This window comes from Gossypium arboreum, chromosome 10 (genome assembly GCF_025698485.1).
Source record: "Gossypium arboreum isolate Shixiya-1 chromosome 10, ASM2569848v2, whole genome shotgun sequence".
NCBI lineage: Eukaryota > Viridiplantae > Streptophyta > Magnoliopsida > Malvales > Malvaceae > Gossypium > Gossypium arboreum.
In genome coordinates, this window is record NC_069079.1 from 100,279,373 (window position 1) to 100,298,185 (window position 18,813).

General features: G+C 34.6%; 2 protein-coding genes across 3 annotated transcripts; both read left to right on the forward strand.

Annotated features, from left to right (window-relative positions):
• The first annotated feature begins 3,063 nt into the window (after positions 1–3,063).
• Positions 3,064–5,211, forward strand: LOC108453990 (uncharacterized). 2 transcript variants are annotated; one of them, XM_053020664.1, is made up of 4 exons: positions 3,064–3,380; positions 3,482–3,580; positions 3,687–3,813; positions 4,596–5,211. In XM_053020664.1, exons 1-4 carry the CDS (start codon positions 3,174–3,176, stop codon positions 4,814–4,816), a joined length of 654 nt encoding a protein of 217 aa, XP_052876624.1. In that variant the 5' UTR covers positions 3,064–3,173; the 3' UTR covers positions 4,817–5,211. The 2 variants fall into 2 exon arrangements, with proteins under 2 accessions (XP_052876624.1, XP_017607793.1); XM_017752304.2 differs by having other exon boundaries at positions 3,072–3,380; positions 3,479–3,580.
• A 142-nt stretch (positions 5,212–5,353) lies between these two features.
• Positions 5,354–8,119, forward strand: LOC108453864 (uncharacterized). Its single transcript, XM_017752238.2, has 3 exons — positions 5,354–7,264; positions 7,363–7,492; positions 7,580–8,119. The coding sequence occupies exons 1-3, from the start codon at positions 6,149–6,151 to the stop codon at positions 7,804–7,806; spliced, it is 1,473 nt and encodes a 490-aa protein (XP_017607727.1). The 5' UTR covers positions 5,354–6,148; the 3' UTR covers positions 7,807–8,119.
• Positions 8,120–18,813: the final 10,694 nt, after the last annotated feature.

Below are 18,813 nucleotides of genomic sequence, written 5' to 3' on the forward strand. Positions count from 1 at the left end.
GAGAACAAAGCTCCCTATTACAGCTTGGGGATATGCTATTTTGCATGTAGCAGCACTTATGTGATCAAGCTAGCAAGTTATAATAAATACTCCCCATTGCAATTGCCTTTTGGTCAGGAGCCAAATATTTCCCATCTTAGAATTTTTAGATGTGCAGTATATGTTCCAATTGCTCTACCACAACGAACAAAGATAGGTCTTTAGAAGAGGTTGGGAATATATGCTGGTTATGAATCTCCTTCTATAATTAAGTATGTTGAACCATTAACTAGAGATTTATTTACTGTACGATTTGTTGATTGTCACTTTAATGGAACAATATTCCCAATATTAGGGGGAAAGAAAATATAGCTGGTAAAAGAAATTACATGGAATGGATCATCATTATCTCAATTAGATCATCGTACAAGTCATTGTGAACAAAAAGTTCAAAGGATCATACATTTGCAAAACATCGCCAATAAACTGTCAGATTTATTTATTGACCTAAAAAAAATTACAAAATCTCGCATACCAGCTAAAAATGCTCCAATACGAATTGATATCCCAATAGGGCAAATTATTAGTGCAAAAAAAAGTAATACATGCTTGAAGCATGGAAAACCAGTTGGTTCCAAAGAAAAAAGTCCTCATAAAAAGAAAGGAGCAAATACTCAATGTGATTATATTATAGAGACAAGTTCCCAAGAAGAGGCCAAAGATATAACTAATTATAATCATAAAACCCCAAAAGAGATTTAAGTGCCTAAAAATGATGATAACGAAGAGATCTAGATAAGTTATGTTACTTCGGGAAAAAGATAGAACCAAAAAAATATAGTTCTCGATAACAATTTTGCATATAATGTTGCTATTGAAGTAGAAAAAAAATGATGATCCTAAGCCTAAATCTATTGATGAATGTAGAAATAGAAAAGGTTGGCCAAAATGGAAAGATGCAATTCAAGTAGAATTGAATTTACTTTTTAAACGTAAGGTTTTTGGACCTGTAGTCCAAACACCTAAAGGTGTAAAGTCGGTAGGATATAAATGGGTATTTGTGTAAAAATAAAATGAAAAAAATAAAGTCGTAAGATATAAAGCACGACTTGTAACACAAGAATTTAAGCAAAGGCCCGACATTGATTATGAAGAGACATATTATCTTATAGTGGATGCAATCACGTTTAGATATCTTATTAGTCTGGTAGTAAGTGAAAAACTTGACATGCATCTAATGGATGTTGTTACAGCCTATTTGTATGGCACATTTGATAGTGAAATTTATATGAAAATCACTGAAGGATTTAGAATCCCAGAAGGATATAAAGTTTCTCAGGAAAACTGTTCGATCATATTAAAGATAAATTTATATGGATTAAAACAATCTGGACGCATGTGGTACAATCGCCTTAGTGAATACTTGTTAAAAGAAGGTTACAAAAACGATCCAATTTGTCCATGTGTCTTTATAAAAAGGTTTGGATCAAATTTTGTGATAATTGTTGTTTTTGTTGATGATCTAAATATTATTGGAACTCCTGAAGAGTCTCAAAATACAGTAAATTATTTAAAGAAAAAATTTGATATGAAAGATCTTGGAAAAAACAAAGTTTTATCTTGGCTTACAGATTAAGCATTTAAAAGACAGAATTCATGTTCATTAATCAACTTATACGGAAAAGGTATTAAAGAAATTTTACATGGATAAAGCACACCCATTAAGTACTTCGATGGTTGTACGATCATTAGATGTGAATAAAGATCAATTTCGTCCTTGCGAGGATGGTGAAGAGTTTCTTGGTCCTAATTAATTTTCACCCATTAAGTATTAAAGAAATTTTAATACTTATATAGAAAAGGTATTAAAGAAATTTTACATGGATAAAGCACACCCATTAAGTACTTCGATGGTTGTATGATCATTAGATGTGAATAAAGATCAATTTCGTCCTTGCGAGGATGGTGAAGAGTTTCTTGGTCCTAATCAATTTTCACCAAAATTATTATTCACCCACGATCTTGAGAAAAGAGGTGATATAAATGTTCAACAAATTCGTTCTAGTGAGAATGTAACAGATCATTTTATTAAGACATTGCCAACTTCAACATTTGAAAGACTACTACACAAGATTGGAATGCGTTGACTCAAAGATGAAATGTATGTTGCCATTAGGGGGAGTCTAAAAACAAGTTGTACTCTTTTCCTTTAACCAAGGTTTTGTCCCATTGAGTTTTCTTGGTAAAGGTTTTTAACGAGACAGCTTGTAATAAAAGATTGTATAATCTGGGTTTTTCCTTATAAGGTTTTAACGAGACACATTATCTACCAATAGACATCCAAGGGGGAGTGTTATGAATATCTTATTAAGTGAATGTCCATCATGATAAAGATAAAGTTTTGATATACTTTAAATTTTAATAACTATTAGAATTAGATCTCTACTCCTTTTTATCAATAAAGTTCATTCTCTATTTCTTTCATATTTTCTTTATTCTTTATTCTTTCCATCTCTCTTTATTTTATAACAATATACATATTCTAAAATTATTTTAGTAATAATTATTTAGCCCGATTTTCATTTGCTAGAAACCCAAAGCTTAAAATATGTTATTAGTCTTTATACTTTTAGAAAATTAAGGATTTAGTCATTATACTTCTATTTCATAGAATTTAGTCTCTTTACTTTTGATTTTAAAATTTAGGTCTAATTGTTAACACTATTTTTTTGTTCAATTTGTTGCTGTGAATTTTTGAAAAAAATATTCACTTGTAACCATGTAATTAAAAAATAACCTTGTAATTATATTGAGTTTAACAAAAGAAATTAACAATGCTAATATTTAGATCTAAATTTTAAATCTAAAAAGTAGACAAACTAAATTCTATAAGATAAAAGTAAAGTGATTAAATTCTCATTCTTCAAAAAAGTACAGGAATTTGTGTGATATTTTAACCAAACCCATTGGCCAATTTATTTTGGATCCTAAGTGACGATTGCTCTTTTAGAATATAGAGAATAATTTGCTAAATATTTTGTTTAACCTTAAAAAAATTAAAAAAGAAATTAGAAAAGATAATGGGCCTTGGCCTAAAAGGGCAAAGCAGGCCAGTAGAAGAAAAAAACCCTAGAAAACCCCTCCATGTCTACCAAGCTCTCTTCTTTTGGAAGATGAATGAGTAAAGGAGAAAAATGGCTATAGAGAGCTACGTGGTGGTTCACAATATAGCAAAGAGGCACAACGTCGGAACCCTAGCTAGAAGCGCCACCGCCTTTGGAGTCGCCGAACTAATCTTAGTTGGCCGCCGTGACTTCAACGCCTTCGGCAGCCACGGCTCCACCTCCCATCTCCGTTTCCGCCACTTCCATTCCCTCACCGACGCTCGCCTCTTCCTTAAAGTAAACGTCTAACCAACCCATTCCTCTAAATCCTTATTTCTTAAACTTTTTCAATTTGGATCCTAATTTGTTTTTGAATTTTTTTACTGTATTTTAAGGAGAAAGATTGTGATATTTGCGGGGTTGAGATCACAGAGGACGCTGTTTCCATAACTGATCATCCTTTCAAGAAAAGCACTGCTTTTCTTCTTGGTAATGAGGTAAAGTTAAAGCCTACTTTCTAAATTTAGCTGAAATTTCTGATTCTTGGGTTTTACTTTTTCCTTCTAAATTTTACAATTTCTTTTGTTCTTTAATGTTTTACAGGGGACAGGGCTTTCAGCTAAGGAATGTGAGATATGTGATTTCTTTGTTTACATTCCTCAATATGGAGGTGGCACTGCCTCTTTGAATGTCACTGTTGCTGCTTCCATTGTTTTGCATCATTTTGGAGGTATTCCCAATTTCAATCTAATCTTATCTTATCTTACTCTATAAATGTCTTTAGTTTTCATTTCATGACTTCTTTCACCAGTAAAGTTGATGATGGAGAAAGTTAATTTTTTCCAAGGATTGTTGGGAAGATTAGTATGCCTGCCTTAGATTTTAGAGAACACTAGTCAAGAGTCAAAAGATCATGAACCATTAAAATCATAAAGTTCTTATAAATAGTTTTTTTATTTCCTATTGGATTGGTTATCTAGCAACTAGTATAAGTTGTGAGGCTCATATTCACGTGTTTATTGTATGTACCTAGCTAATTAAACTTGGTTCTTTTACTTGCAACAAATGGTCATTAGCGCCTTTTAAGTGCAGATCACTTCTTCCTATTATCCATTATACGAAAGCCAAAGTTAAACTAGGGGTTTCCTCTCCATGGTGTTTCTTGACTGTTGTCTAGATTTTGTTGCTTATGTCCAACTTGTGGTCCTTGTGGAATCAAAAGGAGGATGTTGAACATGTTTCACTTGTCTTTGAAGTGGATACTAGCCTTTCTCTTAAGTTATTTAGGCAACCTGTTTGTTAGCCTGTTGGTCTTATTAACTATGTTTTGTTCCCACAATTCTTTTTTCTTGAAGTAGTCATGTTTGACACCCGTATTTGATGCAACATAGGGATACTGGTGTGGGACATGACCTTCTAAGGATCCATTAAATATGTTAAAAATTTAGGAAAAAATGAATATACCATTCCTGTTCTGAGTAACATAGCTTTTTAATATGCGACCTTGCGCAGTTTGGGCAGGTTTTTCAGAGAGAATCCGTGATGGAAACAAGTTTGTTGTGGCTGAGAAACCTTTAAAACAGTTGAGCCGAAAATACTGCACAGAAACAGATGATCGTATCATTGAGGAGCGAAAATCAAGAAGGGAAAGTGCTTCCAATGGATTCTTTGAGGATGGAAAAAATGGTGTATCTTCTTCCAACCTTTTGGATTCATTGTTCCCTGATGAGTGATTGAAGGATTTAAATATAGATTTGATCCTGCAAACCATACAACGTTCACCACTAAAGATTAAAGGTAATTTGGTTCAATGGTCCAACCTATTGAAAATTGTTGTTAACATGTGGCAAACAGATTCTACCTAACCATGGACCAAAATGAAGTTTGATTATTGAAGGAAGTTCCTCTGTGAATCCATGGAAAAGTTTGCAAAGGGACCCCTTTTCAGAGTGGCAATAATTGAATTTTGTGTTAATTGCTTTGATTAAAGCATCTTCTGTAATTGTAATGGTATTTTCACATTATTGTTTTGTACTTTACAATAATTGTTTCTTTTTTTCTTGGGATATTTTTGTTTACATACGAAGTCAACAAGATGCAATATAAAAGTTGCCTTATGACCCCAAAACCAAGGATTAAAAACTCATGGGGTGGTTCATTTTCAGTGGATAGCTAACAAATTAAGACCAGACATGGCTATGTGTAACACGTGCATTTTCTGCCCTAGTTTGATCGCGTTTTCATTTGTGATTGGCAAGTCTCTTTTGCATTTAAATTAAGCTTAATGTCTGATATGAGTATGTGTGTTTGATACAAGCATACCCAATATTTTCTTTTGATTTTACAGTGCATATTAATCTGAATATGTTTGATCCGAATATGTATTAGACCTGTTGGTACAAATTTCAACAAAAGAAGAGTTAGGGAGGAGAATGTACTAGTGTTATAGATCTTTTATTTGATATTTATAGGATTTACTTGTTTGGTAGCGGTGATGTGTCTGTTATTTATGGGTGATACTTCTTGTTTGGTAGTAGTGATATTTTTTTGAGGAAGTATGAGATTGTTATGCTTGGATAGTGGCCCTAGTGGTTTTTCAGGAGAGTGTTTACACTGAAAAATGGATCGTTAGATGAGAGGGTAACTTGATGAAAGGGGATGTTGGGATGTTCAAGGGGATGTTGGGATGTTCTCTCTCACAATGAGTGGTCTTCATAGCGCAGATAGTTTTGGGAGGCTGAACGGTCGAGGGCAGTTCAGCTGGCGGGAGGTGAAAAATTGTCTTCAGGTATTCATTTAGTACCTTTTGAAAGTGACACGTGTTCAGTCTAAATGGCAGTATAACAACACCAATCAAAAACAAAGACAAAGACAAGAACCTTGGTTTGATATCATTGGTAGCAGTTAGTTTAGGTTGGCGTGTTGTTGAAGGAGATCAACAATCTTAGCGCGAATTTTCAACTCCCGCCACACTACTTGAGGGGGCAGTTGAGGGTCTTTTGTCCTTTTAGCTACTTTTTTTTTCAAGTCTTTGCAATTTGCACCCACATTTCCACTTCTCTCCAATGCAGACCAGGAAGATTCAACAGTTCTTTTGCAGTAATCAAGGGTCTTCCATGTTGAAGGTTTTGAGAAGAAAACTATGGAATCTTTGCTCAAGAATTCAGTGGCTGATGCGCAAGCGACCGAGGCCGAAGGTTATCATCCGGAGATTGGGGAGGTTGAACTCCAAAGTTCATAGAAAAGGCGACATTGGAACGAAAGGTTCTGACATTGATTTGTTTGGCAACTTGGGATTTTGTAATCCCCAAAGGCCGATAAGAATTGCAACGTTTAATGTTGCTATGTTCTCTCTTGCACCTGCCATTTCGGAAGCTGAGGAAGCCGGTTTATTTAGCTACAGAGACGATGATTTTCTTGGATTCAAAGCACCGTTTGAGTTCGACGTTCATAACAAGTCTCCGAATTGTTATCCCAAGAGTATACTCAAGCAATCTCCCTTGCATGATTCCCACAACCAAAACAAGCTCTCGAGATCAAACCTCAAGGTTTCAATCAACCTTCCTGATAATGAGATATCTTTGGCACAGAGTAAAATTCTCAGCTTCATCGAAGACGTAAACGAGGGCTCATCAGACACGATCACCGGCCGAATCAATCGGAGGAATGTCATTATGAGATCCCCAGTTTGTTTGCCTTCAAATATGATCAAATTCTGGAACGAAGGTGGCTCGAAAAATGGAAGAAGCATTGCAGAAGTGCTTAGAGAGCTCAATGCTGATATCATAGCTTTACAAGATGTGAAAGCACAAGAAGAAAAAAGAATGAAGCCTTTATCTGATTTAGCTTCAGCACTCAAGATGAAGTATGTTTTTGCCGAAAGTTGGGCTCCGGAGTACGGAAACGCGATCCTCTCGAAATGGCCGATCAAACGATGGACGGTACAAAAGATAGCCGATGACAACGATTTCAGGAATGTGCTTAAGGTCATCATTGATGTACCATGGGCTGGAGAAGTGAACTTCTATTGCACCCAGCTTGATCATTTAGATGAAAACTGGAGAATGAAGCAAATGAAAGCAATAATTGAATCAAACAACACTCCCCACTTATTACTTGGAGGCTTAAACTCTCTGAATGCATCAGATTACTCATCAGAAAGATGGACAGATATTGTGAAGGTAATATTCATCTGTTTTTAATATTTCCCGAACTCTCCATTTTTCTTAAAATACCCATATCCGACACTCACCTGAATCCCGGGATGCTGATATTGCAGTACTATGAGGACATAGGCAAGCCAAGACCAAGAACTGAAGTAATGAAACTGCTGAGGGGAAAAGAGTACACAGATTCCAAAGACTATGCTGGTGAATGTGAACCAGTAGTCATTATTGCCAAAGGCCAAAGTAAAATGATCAAATTATCATAATGTAATTTATTTTTGTCTCCATTTAATGTCTTTAACAATTAACAGTTTCGAGTTCGATCTTCAGATGTTCAAGGAACCTGCAAATACGGGACGCGAGTTGATTACATCTTAGCCTCTTCGAACTCTCCGTATGCCTTTGTTCCGGGATCGTACTCTGTGATTTCGTCGAAAGGGACTTCGGATCACCACATTGTTAAGGTCGATATTGTGAAAGAATGTGAGAAATCTCAGCAAAGTGTCATAAAAAAACATAGGAAAACTGCACAAAAGCTTGTGTGTTTAACCAACTGAAGCTGCTTTGGAAGCAATTCGAACATAAGTGCTAGATATTTGATTTTATATTTCTCATTAATTTTCTCCTATATTCATGTATGAAATAGATAAATTGCATGTATATCAGTATTTATTTCTGATTCCTACACCTCATTTCTCTCTCTGAAATTAATGTAAGATACATAGATAAACCTTGTATTTTATGATGAGCCGTTTATTATTATTATTATTTTGTATTAAAATTAATTTATCTATATTTGGAAGTAATGCAGTATATGTTTTCTTTTATTTTGATAATTAGGAGAAGGAAATGAGGTTGTTTGAGATTGAATTCAAGCTCTTATATTTATAACATAATATTATTATTACTCGGTTAAAAATTGTTGGCAAATACAATGATTATTTTAATAATATAAAAAATAAATAGGAAAAACATGTTAAACACTTAAGAAAACAGTGAAAACCCAAATAATCTATTTCAAACCTTTTGTGAGTGTGGGTAATTCAAATGTTAGTCTTAGATTTATTTTAATTATCTCTTACCAATTCTCTCCAAATTGTCCTTGATTATTTCCAACACTTTAGTATGAAATATAGATGATGCTAAGTCATTTGGTTGGTAAACAACCAGAAGCCAGAAAGGCAAAGGCAGAGGTCAAATTAATTTAATAATGATAAATAAATGAATTGAAATGACAAATATTAGTCACAACAGCATTAAATATGACATAACGACAAGAGAAAATTATTAAAGCATGACATAAATATAAGATTTCCTTCATTTACCAACATGAGAAGGAAAATGAAAGATCAGTTTTGTGATAGAAGGTGGGTAGTTCAAGGCAGCTTAATTCCTATGCCGTTGAAGATTTCAGATGCAGGTAGTCCTTAATCTAACAGTTGGTCCCCCGCCCCCTCTTTAACTATGAAAAATTTGCTGCTATTTGATATTCAAAGCGTACTCAAATTAGAAATTAGGTTTTGTTGATGCTACAGATCTTCATGACTGTTTGGAGAATGTTGGTGCCAAGAGCTGTAAAATGGTATTTTCAAATCTTTGGTAAGGTTTATGCAGAACTGCAGTTAGTAATATATGGTTTGGGCCTTTTTGGTATAAGGGAGGGCCTTTATAAAGGGCTTGGAGCTTGTTGCAATGAGTAAATGCCCCATTGCCTAGGCTCCAAAAATAGAGTGGTACGTAGTGAAATCATAGGTGGTTCAAGTTGATTTGATGTGATTAATTGAGGGGACGCTTGATTATAGAAAATTGATATTAAGAGATAATAAGATAATGAAATTTTATCTTTTGGACGGTTTTTTTTTTAAGATTTAGTGGGTTTTCTTCCAATAAATTTCTTTAGTGAAATAAGATTGTGTCATTAAGGGGCATTTTATGTAGGTGTAACAATTACACCCTCAACCTTCCAAATTGAGAGGAAGGTTATAGAATAGTTTGTCCTAAGGTTAATCGCAATGAGGTTGTGCTTGATAAGGAGTAGATTATAAGGACATTTAAATTCTCAATATAATTACTATTTATAATGGTTTCTTCATTTTTTTACTCGTATTATTATGTATTATTGCTTGATTGGTGAACTATGTGACGTTTTTTTTATTTATTTATTTGTTCATCATTCGCTTTCTTCATTCCTTGGTGGGTTAATTTTTGTCATTTGATTTTCCCATCCAAATAACTGTAAGGGGGAACTTCATAGGGTCTTCTTTATTTTCTTTTTTCTAATTTTCTTTTCTTTTCTTTAGTTTGCCATTACTATTCCTTTTTCCCCCATTTTTTCTGGGACAAGCTTTTAGCAATTCTCCTTCCATGACGAATAAAATTCACTAGCAGACATTACTGCAAATTAGAGATGTAGCGGCAAAAACTGTCAACGTTTACAAAATAAATGTAGCGAGGTAAAACATTTGGTGACGTAAAGACATAAAACACTGCTAAAAATAGCTCTATAGCGACTTTAAAGGGAAAAATGTCGCTAAAACCTAAAAATAGCACCGAGCCTTGAATTACCATGAAATATTTTTTGGCTCAATAAATTTTTGCAGCGTTTATAATAAGGACCATTGGAAACGATTACTGCTTTTTGCGGCGTTTAGGTAGTAAACACCGCTAAATATATTTATATAAGATAATTTTACTTTAAAATTTTTATTTTTCACATAAATTTAGTGGTGTTTCGGATTAAAAACGCCACAATATGTTAGGTAATACTAAGTATAAAAGAATAATTAGTTTATAACTAAGAAAAAGTATAAATATTATGAATTATATAAGTAAAAGAAATAATATTAATTTAGAGGAAATTAATGTGGATAGTAACATTAGTTTAAAATTTTTATTTTATATGAACAAAGAAAATGATAATTCCTTAAAAAAATAAAAAAACTATAATTTATATCATAATTTAGATAAATATTTATGTTATAATAAAAATGGTATTTAGCTGTGTTTTAGGACGGAATGCTGCAAAGTTACATTTCAATGGCATTTCTCAAATGAAATGCTGCAGAATCTTGTCTCTGATACTTATATATAGTAATGCTTAATGGAAAACACTGCAATAATTATATTTTCAATGGTGTTTTCACTCGAAAAAGCAGTGAAATCCCTATTTAGTTTATATATATTTTTTTTTGTTCTAACGGCGTTATTTGGTCTAATATTTACATTTAGTAGTGTTTAGGGGCAAAACATTACAATCTACACATTTTAGCACTGTTTAATTTGGGAACCCTCCTTTAGTGGTTCAAATTTTCCCTAGAGGACGTTGTTTTTTGTATGATATTATAATTAGTTACATGTTGTTTGAAAACACCGTGAAATGTATGTTTTCCTTCATCTTTCGTAATTTGATATGTCAAATTAGATTCTCTAGATTATTTGATGAGCTTGTTCTCAAGCAATTTATGAGTCTTTTCTATGCTTTTTGTTAATTTTTAGTTTTTAGTATTAATGATTGTCTGTTTTTATTTTTAATCCTTTTGAGACTCAAATTGGTAAAATGGGGCCATTGGGAGTCTAATGGTGTATTTGAGTTAGTGTAGGGAGACAACTACAATCAAACCATGAGGAAAACTACAACTGATGTGGGTGTCACGACACTAAGGATGTTGCGACACTAAGCCTTCATCACCTTAAAGGAGAAAAACTTCAACGGGATACCAACTTGGAGCAGTTCGTCAAGGATGTCGTAAGTGTTCTGTGTCACGACACCGACCCGAGGTCTCTACTTCAAGCCTTCAAGGTCATGACTCCACTAATGATGGTTGAAGTGAAAGAGGCAAGGCAATTATTGAAGATGCCACGACATGACCTACCACAAATTGTAATGGCAATTTAAGTACTTTTCGGCACTTAACGAGCTTTTTTTTTTCAAGTATTAGTATCTTAAATCTAAATATTAGAAAAATAAGAATTTTTACGTAGTTTTTAGTATTTCGATGACCCATTAGGCTAACTCTGGCCTCGGGAATGACTAATGGGCTATTTGAGTGTGTAGGGTGCCATTTCAGGGCAAAAAATACAAAGAACGACTATCGTGTCGCAACATAGAACTTTGAAGCCAAAAACAAAATCCTAGGACAAAATAGAGTGTGTGTGTTGTGACACACGGTGTGTGTGTTGTGACACAGGCTGCTGCGCGACTCAAAAATTCTTGCGTGGGATGGTTGCAATTTTTAGGGCAATTAAATGTCTTTTTCCAACTTAAAACCCTAATTGACATTATAATTGAAGGGGTACTTTAGTCTTTTAGACTTTTACCTAGTTTTTTTTCTATATAAACAACCTTATAATCTCATTAGAAGTGGGAGTCGACTTAGGGAATCACCCTAGGGAGCCGTCGAATAATATTTCATACTTTTAATTTTCAGTTTTCTTTAGTTTTTATTTTAGATTTTCTTATGTTTGCTTAATCGAGATTGTTCTAATCCAATGTGAAGAAGATTGCGAACAGAGATTGCTCCAAAACTGTGCTTCCAATTATTTATTCATGAGCATTATCTTTATCCTCTTTGTTTTATTCTTTTATTTATATTTTCGTTAAACTTGATCAATTAAAGTTTGTATGAATATTGGAATAAATTCTTGTGCTTTATTTATATCTTACATGATTCGGTTATGGAACTGATTAACTGATTAGGGAGTAATTAATGGATGAATGAGGGTTTCCCATAGAATTATTTGGCTTAAATTATGTGTGCTTAAACCTTAGGATTGATGATTCTAGGAAGTAATCTAGGTAAACAAGGTCGAGAGATAATGTTACTGAGTAAATTGTAATTTATCCTAGTCAAGAAAGCGAGGTCGAGAGATAAATAAGTTTTGGTCGATGAATTAATCAATTGAGACCGAGTGGTAATATTGGTTAGTTAATAATTAATTCATTAAAAATAACTTAAGTTCTAAAGTTAATTACAGCCACCAAAGCAAATTAATCTTCTACCTGTTAATTGATCATAGGTTGGGGGCTCGCATTATTGACACTAGGAATAGGAAATTCGACTAGGTTAATCTAAGCTAATTAATTTAATTATTTTAATAGATACTTTAATTTGGACTCACACTACTAATTCATGACTCAATTATATTAGTAATTATTATTGGTAATTATTTTCATAATAAAATTCCCCAATCTACAATCTCTTAGGTACGATCATTGGAATACTTATCGGTGTTCTATTGTAACACAAAACTATATTACAATTTGACATGTTTGCTTGCAGATACCTGATAATGCTCTAGAATAACGTATTTTTATGTATTAATCATATGTTTTATTCTGAGCTTGATCCTACTAATTTGAGCTATTTATGTCTTTTTATCTTTTAGGGACGATTTGGAGGCAAAAGCAAAATTAAAGGATAAAAGTGCGAATTTGGAGACACATTGGGCTGATATGCGACACAGGAAAAAGATTGTGCCAAAAGTACGAGCGTGGAAGACACAAGGACTAAAAACGCAAAAAGAATAGATTTTATTCTATAAGACTCCATTTTATTTATATTAGGATAATTAATATTAAGATAATTATTAGGATTATTCAAATTTAGGATTTTATTTTAATTATCTTTAATTATCTTTAATTAAATGTATTTATCTTTTTAGAATTTAAGTTCAATTAGACTATCTCCCTAGCACTATAAATAGAGGGTGAAGTGACTCTATTTGGGGGTTCATCCTTTTCTGTAAACACTCTCCCCTTGAAATTCTAGGCTTTTGTTTCTTCATATTTTCTTTCAATAAAATCCCTTTTTCCCTTTTTATATTTATTTTCTTTTCCACCATTATCATGAGCCACTAAAACCTATCTAGCCGAAAGTTGTCAATATTCCCCAAAAAGGGTTCTTGAGGCCTAGAATCTATACTTAGCCTTCTCGCCAAGTATTCATCGTTTCTCCACACTACGGGCTGATGCTTCCGTCCATGGCCCTTAAGAAGTAAGCTTTTCAGCATATGCAAAGGCAGCCACTTTGTATGTTTTGGAAGGATTACACAGTCGGTTCGTTAACTTACCGCGTCAGAGGTTGGCAAGCCAAAGAGATAAAATGGCATGGGATTCGCCATTGAGAAGCGTTGATCTAGCATAGATTACTGGCTAGAGTCAGGTTACCTAAAAATCTTAAGTCTAATCTTTGGAGCTGGTGGTTGTAGGCGTCCTCTTCCAATATAACTGGCTTACTTGAGTTGAGAAGGGTTATTTAAAAGTTGAGGATTGAACCCAAGGCGGAATGGGACAACTGGAGGCTGGAATCTACCAATAAGAATTTCTTTTCCTTTAACTCTCTTTATTATTTTTATATATTCTCCATCTCAATTTCCGTCATTTATTTAATTTCGCAATTTCAATTTAATTTAAATACTATTTTTATTTTTCCAAATCGAAATTCTTAATTCTGTTTTTTTTATTTTTATTTTTTAGGAACGCAAGTTCCTTGGCCAAAAAATTGTCCAAGATTTCAAGAAACGAGCACTCGTACAATCCGGTCCCTGAGGATTCGACCCTACTTCCCCTTTACTGTTATTTTTATTATTTTACAGGGAATAGGATATTTTTGGTGCTCTCAACGACCGCATCAAATTTTGGCGCCTTTGCTAGGGATCGGTAACGTACTAATCTTATTTTTGTTTCTTATGACCAGATCTGCTCCAGGAACTCTTGCGTTTGATTCCGAGACTGAAAAGACTATGAGAGCTAATCGCAAGGAAACAAAGCTAAGGAAAAAGCAGTCAGCGGTGGTTGAGACTCAAAGTAATCCATCGCCGGAAATCAGAATCGACAACGAAGCAGAGTCTAAGGTTAACGAAAACCCCACTCAAACTTTTGAAGGAGAAAAAGTAGAAGTCGATTCCCCAGAAGAAGTGCTTAACGCTAGGGTTGACGTAAACCTTAATTTAGCACCTCAACCTATAGCTCAGACAATTCGGCAGCTGGCCGAAGCGCCAACAGAACAACCGCCACTATGCATCGCGTATCCTACTATGGATACTGATTTTGAATTAAAGTCAGGCTTAATCCAGCTACTGCCAACTTTTCGGGGGTTACGGAACGAAAATCCTCATAAGAATTTGAAAGAATTCCATATGGTTTGCCTTAGTATGAAACCTCAGGGGGTAACTGAGGATCAAATTAAACTACGCGCTTTCCATTTTTCCCTAGCAGATTCTAGGGAATGGTTATTTTATTTACCTCCTGGATCCATTACAACTTGGGCTGATCTATCTCACTTATTTATTAACAGGTTTTTCCCTGCATCACGAGCGGCTGAGTTAAGAAGAGAAATCGTGGGCATAAGGCAAAAAGACACAGAGACTCTGTACGACTATTGGGAGCGATTTAAGTAGTTGTGTACAAGTTGCCCACAACATGGTATAACGGAACAGTCTTTGCTCCAGTACTTTTATGAAGGCCTAAAACCTATGGAAATGAATATGGTAGATGTCGCGAGTGGAGGAGCGTTGGTCAATATGACTCCACAACAAGCAAGAGACTTGATCTCCACGATGGCTGCAAATTCTCAGCAATTCCGAGCTAATCCTGAACCCCCTAGAAGGGTTCATCAGCTAAGTAATCTAACCTTAGAAGATAAAGTTGATAGAATTGCTAATATTTTGAATTCTCTTGTTGCAGAAAAAGCAAAGACAGCATGATTATGCGGAATATGTGCTACCCCTGAACATACAACTGATGCATGTCCTAGTTTGAATGATGATACTATGGCCCATTTAGATGCTGAGGGAAATTTTCCTGGGCCACCACAAAGGCGATACGACCCTTACCCAAATACCTATAACCTAGGATGGAGGGATCACCCTAACTTAAGTTATGGGGCCAACCCACGATATAACCAACCATACCAGAACCGAGTTCCACAACAGCCACGAGATTCAGGTAACTCTCTAGAAACTTTGGTTAATAAATTAGCAGCTAACATGCTTGATTTTTAACAGAAAACCGAAGCGTCTATAAGAGAATTGACCACGTCAATTGAGAAGATGGACTTTCAAGGGAAGTTGCCATCTTAAACAGAACCAAACCTGAGGCAAAATGCAAATGCAGTAACACTGAGAAGTGGGAAGGTGCTGGAACCAATTCCTGGCAGAAATCTTGGCCAAGAAAGTGCTCAGGAAAAACCCGCAAACGATGAACAGGCCCAGTGAAACCTCCACTGCCGAAAATCCAACCTCCATTCCTAGGACGATTAAATCAGTGTCGAAAAAGTAAGGAAGATAATGAGATCCTCGAAACATTCAGAAATGTCAAGATCAATTTACTACTGTTAGATGCCATCAGACAGATTCCGCGGTATGCCAAGTTCCTCAAAGAACTTTTCACTAACAAACAAAAACTAATAGGTAATGAAAAGGTAAGTGTTGTTGAGAATGTATCCGCAGTGCTACAGCGGAAAATGCTGGTAAAATGCAAAGATAGGGGTATGTTCGCTATACCATGCAAAATAGGCCATTTGGGGATCAAAAAGGCCACGTGTGATTTAGGGGCCTCCATAAATGTTATGCTTTATTCTATTTATGAATCACTTAACGCGGGTTTTTTGACAAAGACAGGTGTTACCATTTAGTTGGTAGATAGGTCCATTGTGCATCTCGAAGGACTTCTCGAGGACGTATTAGTCAAAGTCAATGAGCTTATCTTCCCTGCAGATTTTTATGTGATAAAAATGGAGGAGGATAACGCTCCTGGGTCTTCAGACATCTTGTTGGGGCGACCTTTCCTTAGTACTACGAATACTAAGATTGACGTACAAAGCGGAACCCTCATGATGGAGTTTGACAGGGAGATCGTGAAGTTTAACGTTTATGGCACTATTAATCACCCAAGTGAAGTCTTGGACGTAAACCGTGTTGACATAATTGACTCATCACTAGAAAAAACTTTTGAGTCATCTTATGGAGATAAATCTAGGATGATGTTTGATGATTTTGAATCTGTTAATAAATTATTGGCTCCTATGAATACTAAACTTCTACCTTCTGTTGTGCAGGTAACAGATCTAAAATTAAAACCACTTCCTGAGCATCTCAAATGCACATTTTTAGAGAATGATGAGACCATTGCCGGCTTAAAAGGGATCAACCCCTAGGAGGAAAATATGAAACCAATGAAAGAGGCACAAGGACGATTAAACCCAAATATGGTGGATGTGATAAAAAAGGAGAATTTCCAAACCCATACAAACGAAAGAATTCAGCTAGAGCAGCCGCAATACTAGTTGAGGCGTCAAGCTAGCGACGTTAAACAAGCGCTTATTGGGAGGCAACCCAATTTTTATTTTTATTTTTATTTTTATTTTTCTTATTATTTTATTATTTTTTTTAGATATTAATAAAATTCCCTTCTTTTGTCTAGGTAAACCAAAGCAACAATAGGAAGAACTTATTACCATAATACACGAACGACAGTAACTACACGGGGAGTTCTTCTAAACTTTTCTTCTACCTATTTATTTATTTATTTCACATCGAGGACTATGTGTTTTAAGTAGGGGGAGACAATACTCATTATTTCTGTCGTTTTAGATGCTGATTTGGTTGTTGTTGCCCATATAATTTTTTTTAAAGCATATTTTGCCTCTTTTCTTGCCCAAGAATTTGACCATGACTTGCCCACTGTTTGACCCACATGCGTGAGTCTTATCTACTGAGTTAATTATGATTTTGCTTGATAGATTTCATCTCCACTGTTTTATTTCTTTTAGTTTAAATAATTATGATTAATAAAGTTAACCCTATCTTGATTTTGGTAAATTTAATTAAGTTTAAATACAAGAGAACACTTAATACAATTGCATGCTTAAAATATGTTCATGACTATTAAGGTGGTTACTGAAACTTATTTTTGACACTTGATTGTTTTTCCTAAGTCCTCCAAAATTAAAATTTCGTTTAATAATAATGTTTCCGTGGTTATGAGTATAGCTTAAGACGTGACTAGCTGAGTAACCGGGGTAGGGTGCTTGGGTTGTCATCCTATTTCGCGTCAAAAGGTTGTGTAACGTGTTAGGTAAAGCTCCGCTAACCGGAATTAATTCTTAAGAATACGTTAGGCTGAGTAACCGGGGTTTGGTGCTTGGGTTGTCATCACTCTTCGCGTCAAAAGGTTCGACATATTCTTAGGAAAAATAAAAAAATAAAAAGTATGTTGGGCTGAGTAACCGGGGTTTGGAGCTTAGCTGTCATCACTCTTCGCATCAAAAGGTTCAACATACATACACACATACATAAATAAAATAAAATAAAAAGTAAAAAAAAAAGAAAAAAAGAAAAAAAAGAGAAAATATATGTAAATAAATAAAGTTTGGGACTAAGGAAGAAACAAAGAGGGTGTCTTGGTAGGTTTAGTAATTCACCTAATTTCCATGAAATAATACAAATCGATTTGAATTTCTGTGTGTATTAATTGGAAAACTTTTTCTATTTTACCTAAAGCAAGCTTAGGGTTCTCTTTATTTTTTATATGCATTTTTAACTAATTCTTATAAAACTTTGAGTGGTATTTCTTTTATGGCAGAATCTAACTTTCACAGTGGATAGGAACCATACTTGAGGGTGAGCATGGGCTAAGTAGGGGGAATTTGATAATGCTCTAGAATAACGTATTTTTATGTATTAATCATATGTTTATTCTGAGCTTGATCCTATTAATTTGAGCTATTTATGTCTTTTTATCTTTTAGGGACTGATTTGGAGGCAAAAGCATAATTAAGGGACAAAAGTGCGGATTTGGAGACACATTGGGCTGATATGCGACACAGGAAAAAGATTGTGCCAAAAGTACGAGCGTGGAAGACACAAGGACTAAAAACGCAAAAAGAAGATATTTTATTCTATAAGACTCCATTTTATTTATATTAGGATAATTAATATTAAGATAATTATTAGGATTATTCAAATTTAGGATTTTATTTTAATTATCTTTAATTATCTTTAATTAAATGTATTTATCTTTTTAGAATTTAAGTTCAATTAGACTATCTCCCTAGCACTATAAATAGGGGGTGAAGTGACTCTATTTGGGGGTTCATCCTTTTCTGTAAACACTCTCCCCCTGAAATTCTAGGCTTTTGTTTCTTCATATTTTCTTTCAATAAAATCCCTTTTTCCCTTTTTATATTTATTTTCTTTTCCACCATTATCATGAGCCACTAAAACCTATCTAGCCGAAAGTTGTCAATATTCCCCAAAAAGGGTTCTTGAGGCCTAGAATCTATACTTAGCCTTCTCGCCAAGTATTCATCGTTTCTCCACACTACTGGTGATGCTTAGTCCATGGCCCTTAAGTAAGCTTTTCAAAGATATGCAAAGCGACCTCTTTGTATGTTTTGGAAGGATTACACAGTCGGTTCGTTAACTTACTGTGTCAGAGGTTGGCAAGCCAAAGAGACAAAACGCGTGGGATTTGCCATTGAGAAGCGTTGATCTAGCATAGATTACTAGCTAGAGTTAGGTTCCCTAAAAATCATAAGTCTAATCTTTGGAGCTGGTGGTCGTAG

Coding starts and splice junctions, on each gene's coding strand:
- LOC108453864 (XM_017752238.2), top strand. CDS start 6,149: ATGCAGACCAGGAAGATTCAACAGTTCTTTTGCAGTAATCAAGGGTCT. Junction 7,265..7,362: donor GATGGACAGATATTGTGAAG/GTAATATTCATC, acceptor CTGATATTGCAG/TACTATGAGGACATAGGCAA. Junction 7,493..7,579: donor CATTATTGCCAAAGGCCAAA/GTAAAATGATCA, acceptor TTCGATCTTCAG/ATGTTCAAGGAACCTGCAAA.
- LOC108453990 (XM_017752304.2), top strand. CDS start 3,174: ATGGCTATAGAGAGCTACGTGGTGGTTCACAATATAGCAAAGAGGCAC. Junction 3,381..3,478: donor ACGCTCGCCTCTTCCTTAAA/GTAAACGTCTAA, acceptor CTGTATTTTAAG/GAGAAAGATTGTGATATTTG. Junction 3,814..4,595: donor TGTTTTGCATCATTTTGGAG/GTATTCCCAATT, acceptor GACCTTGCGCAG/TTTGGGCAGGTTTTTCAGAG.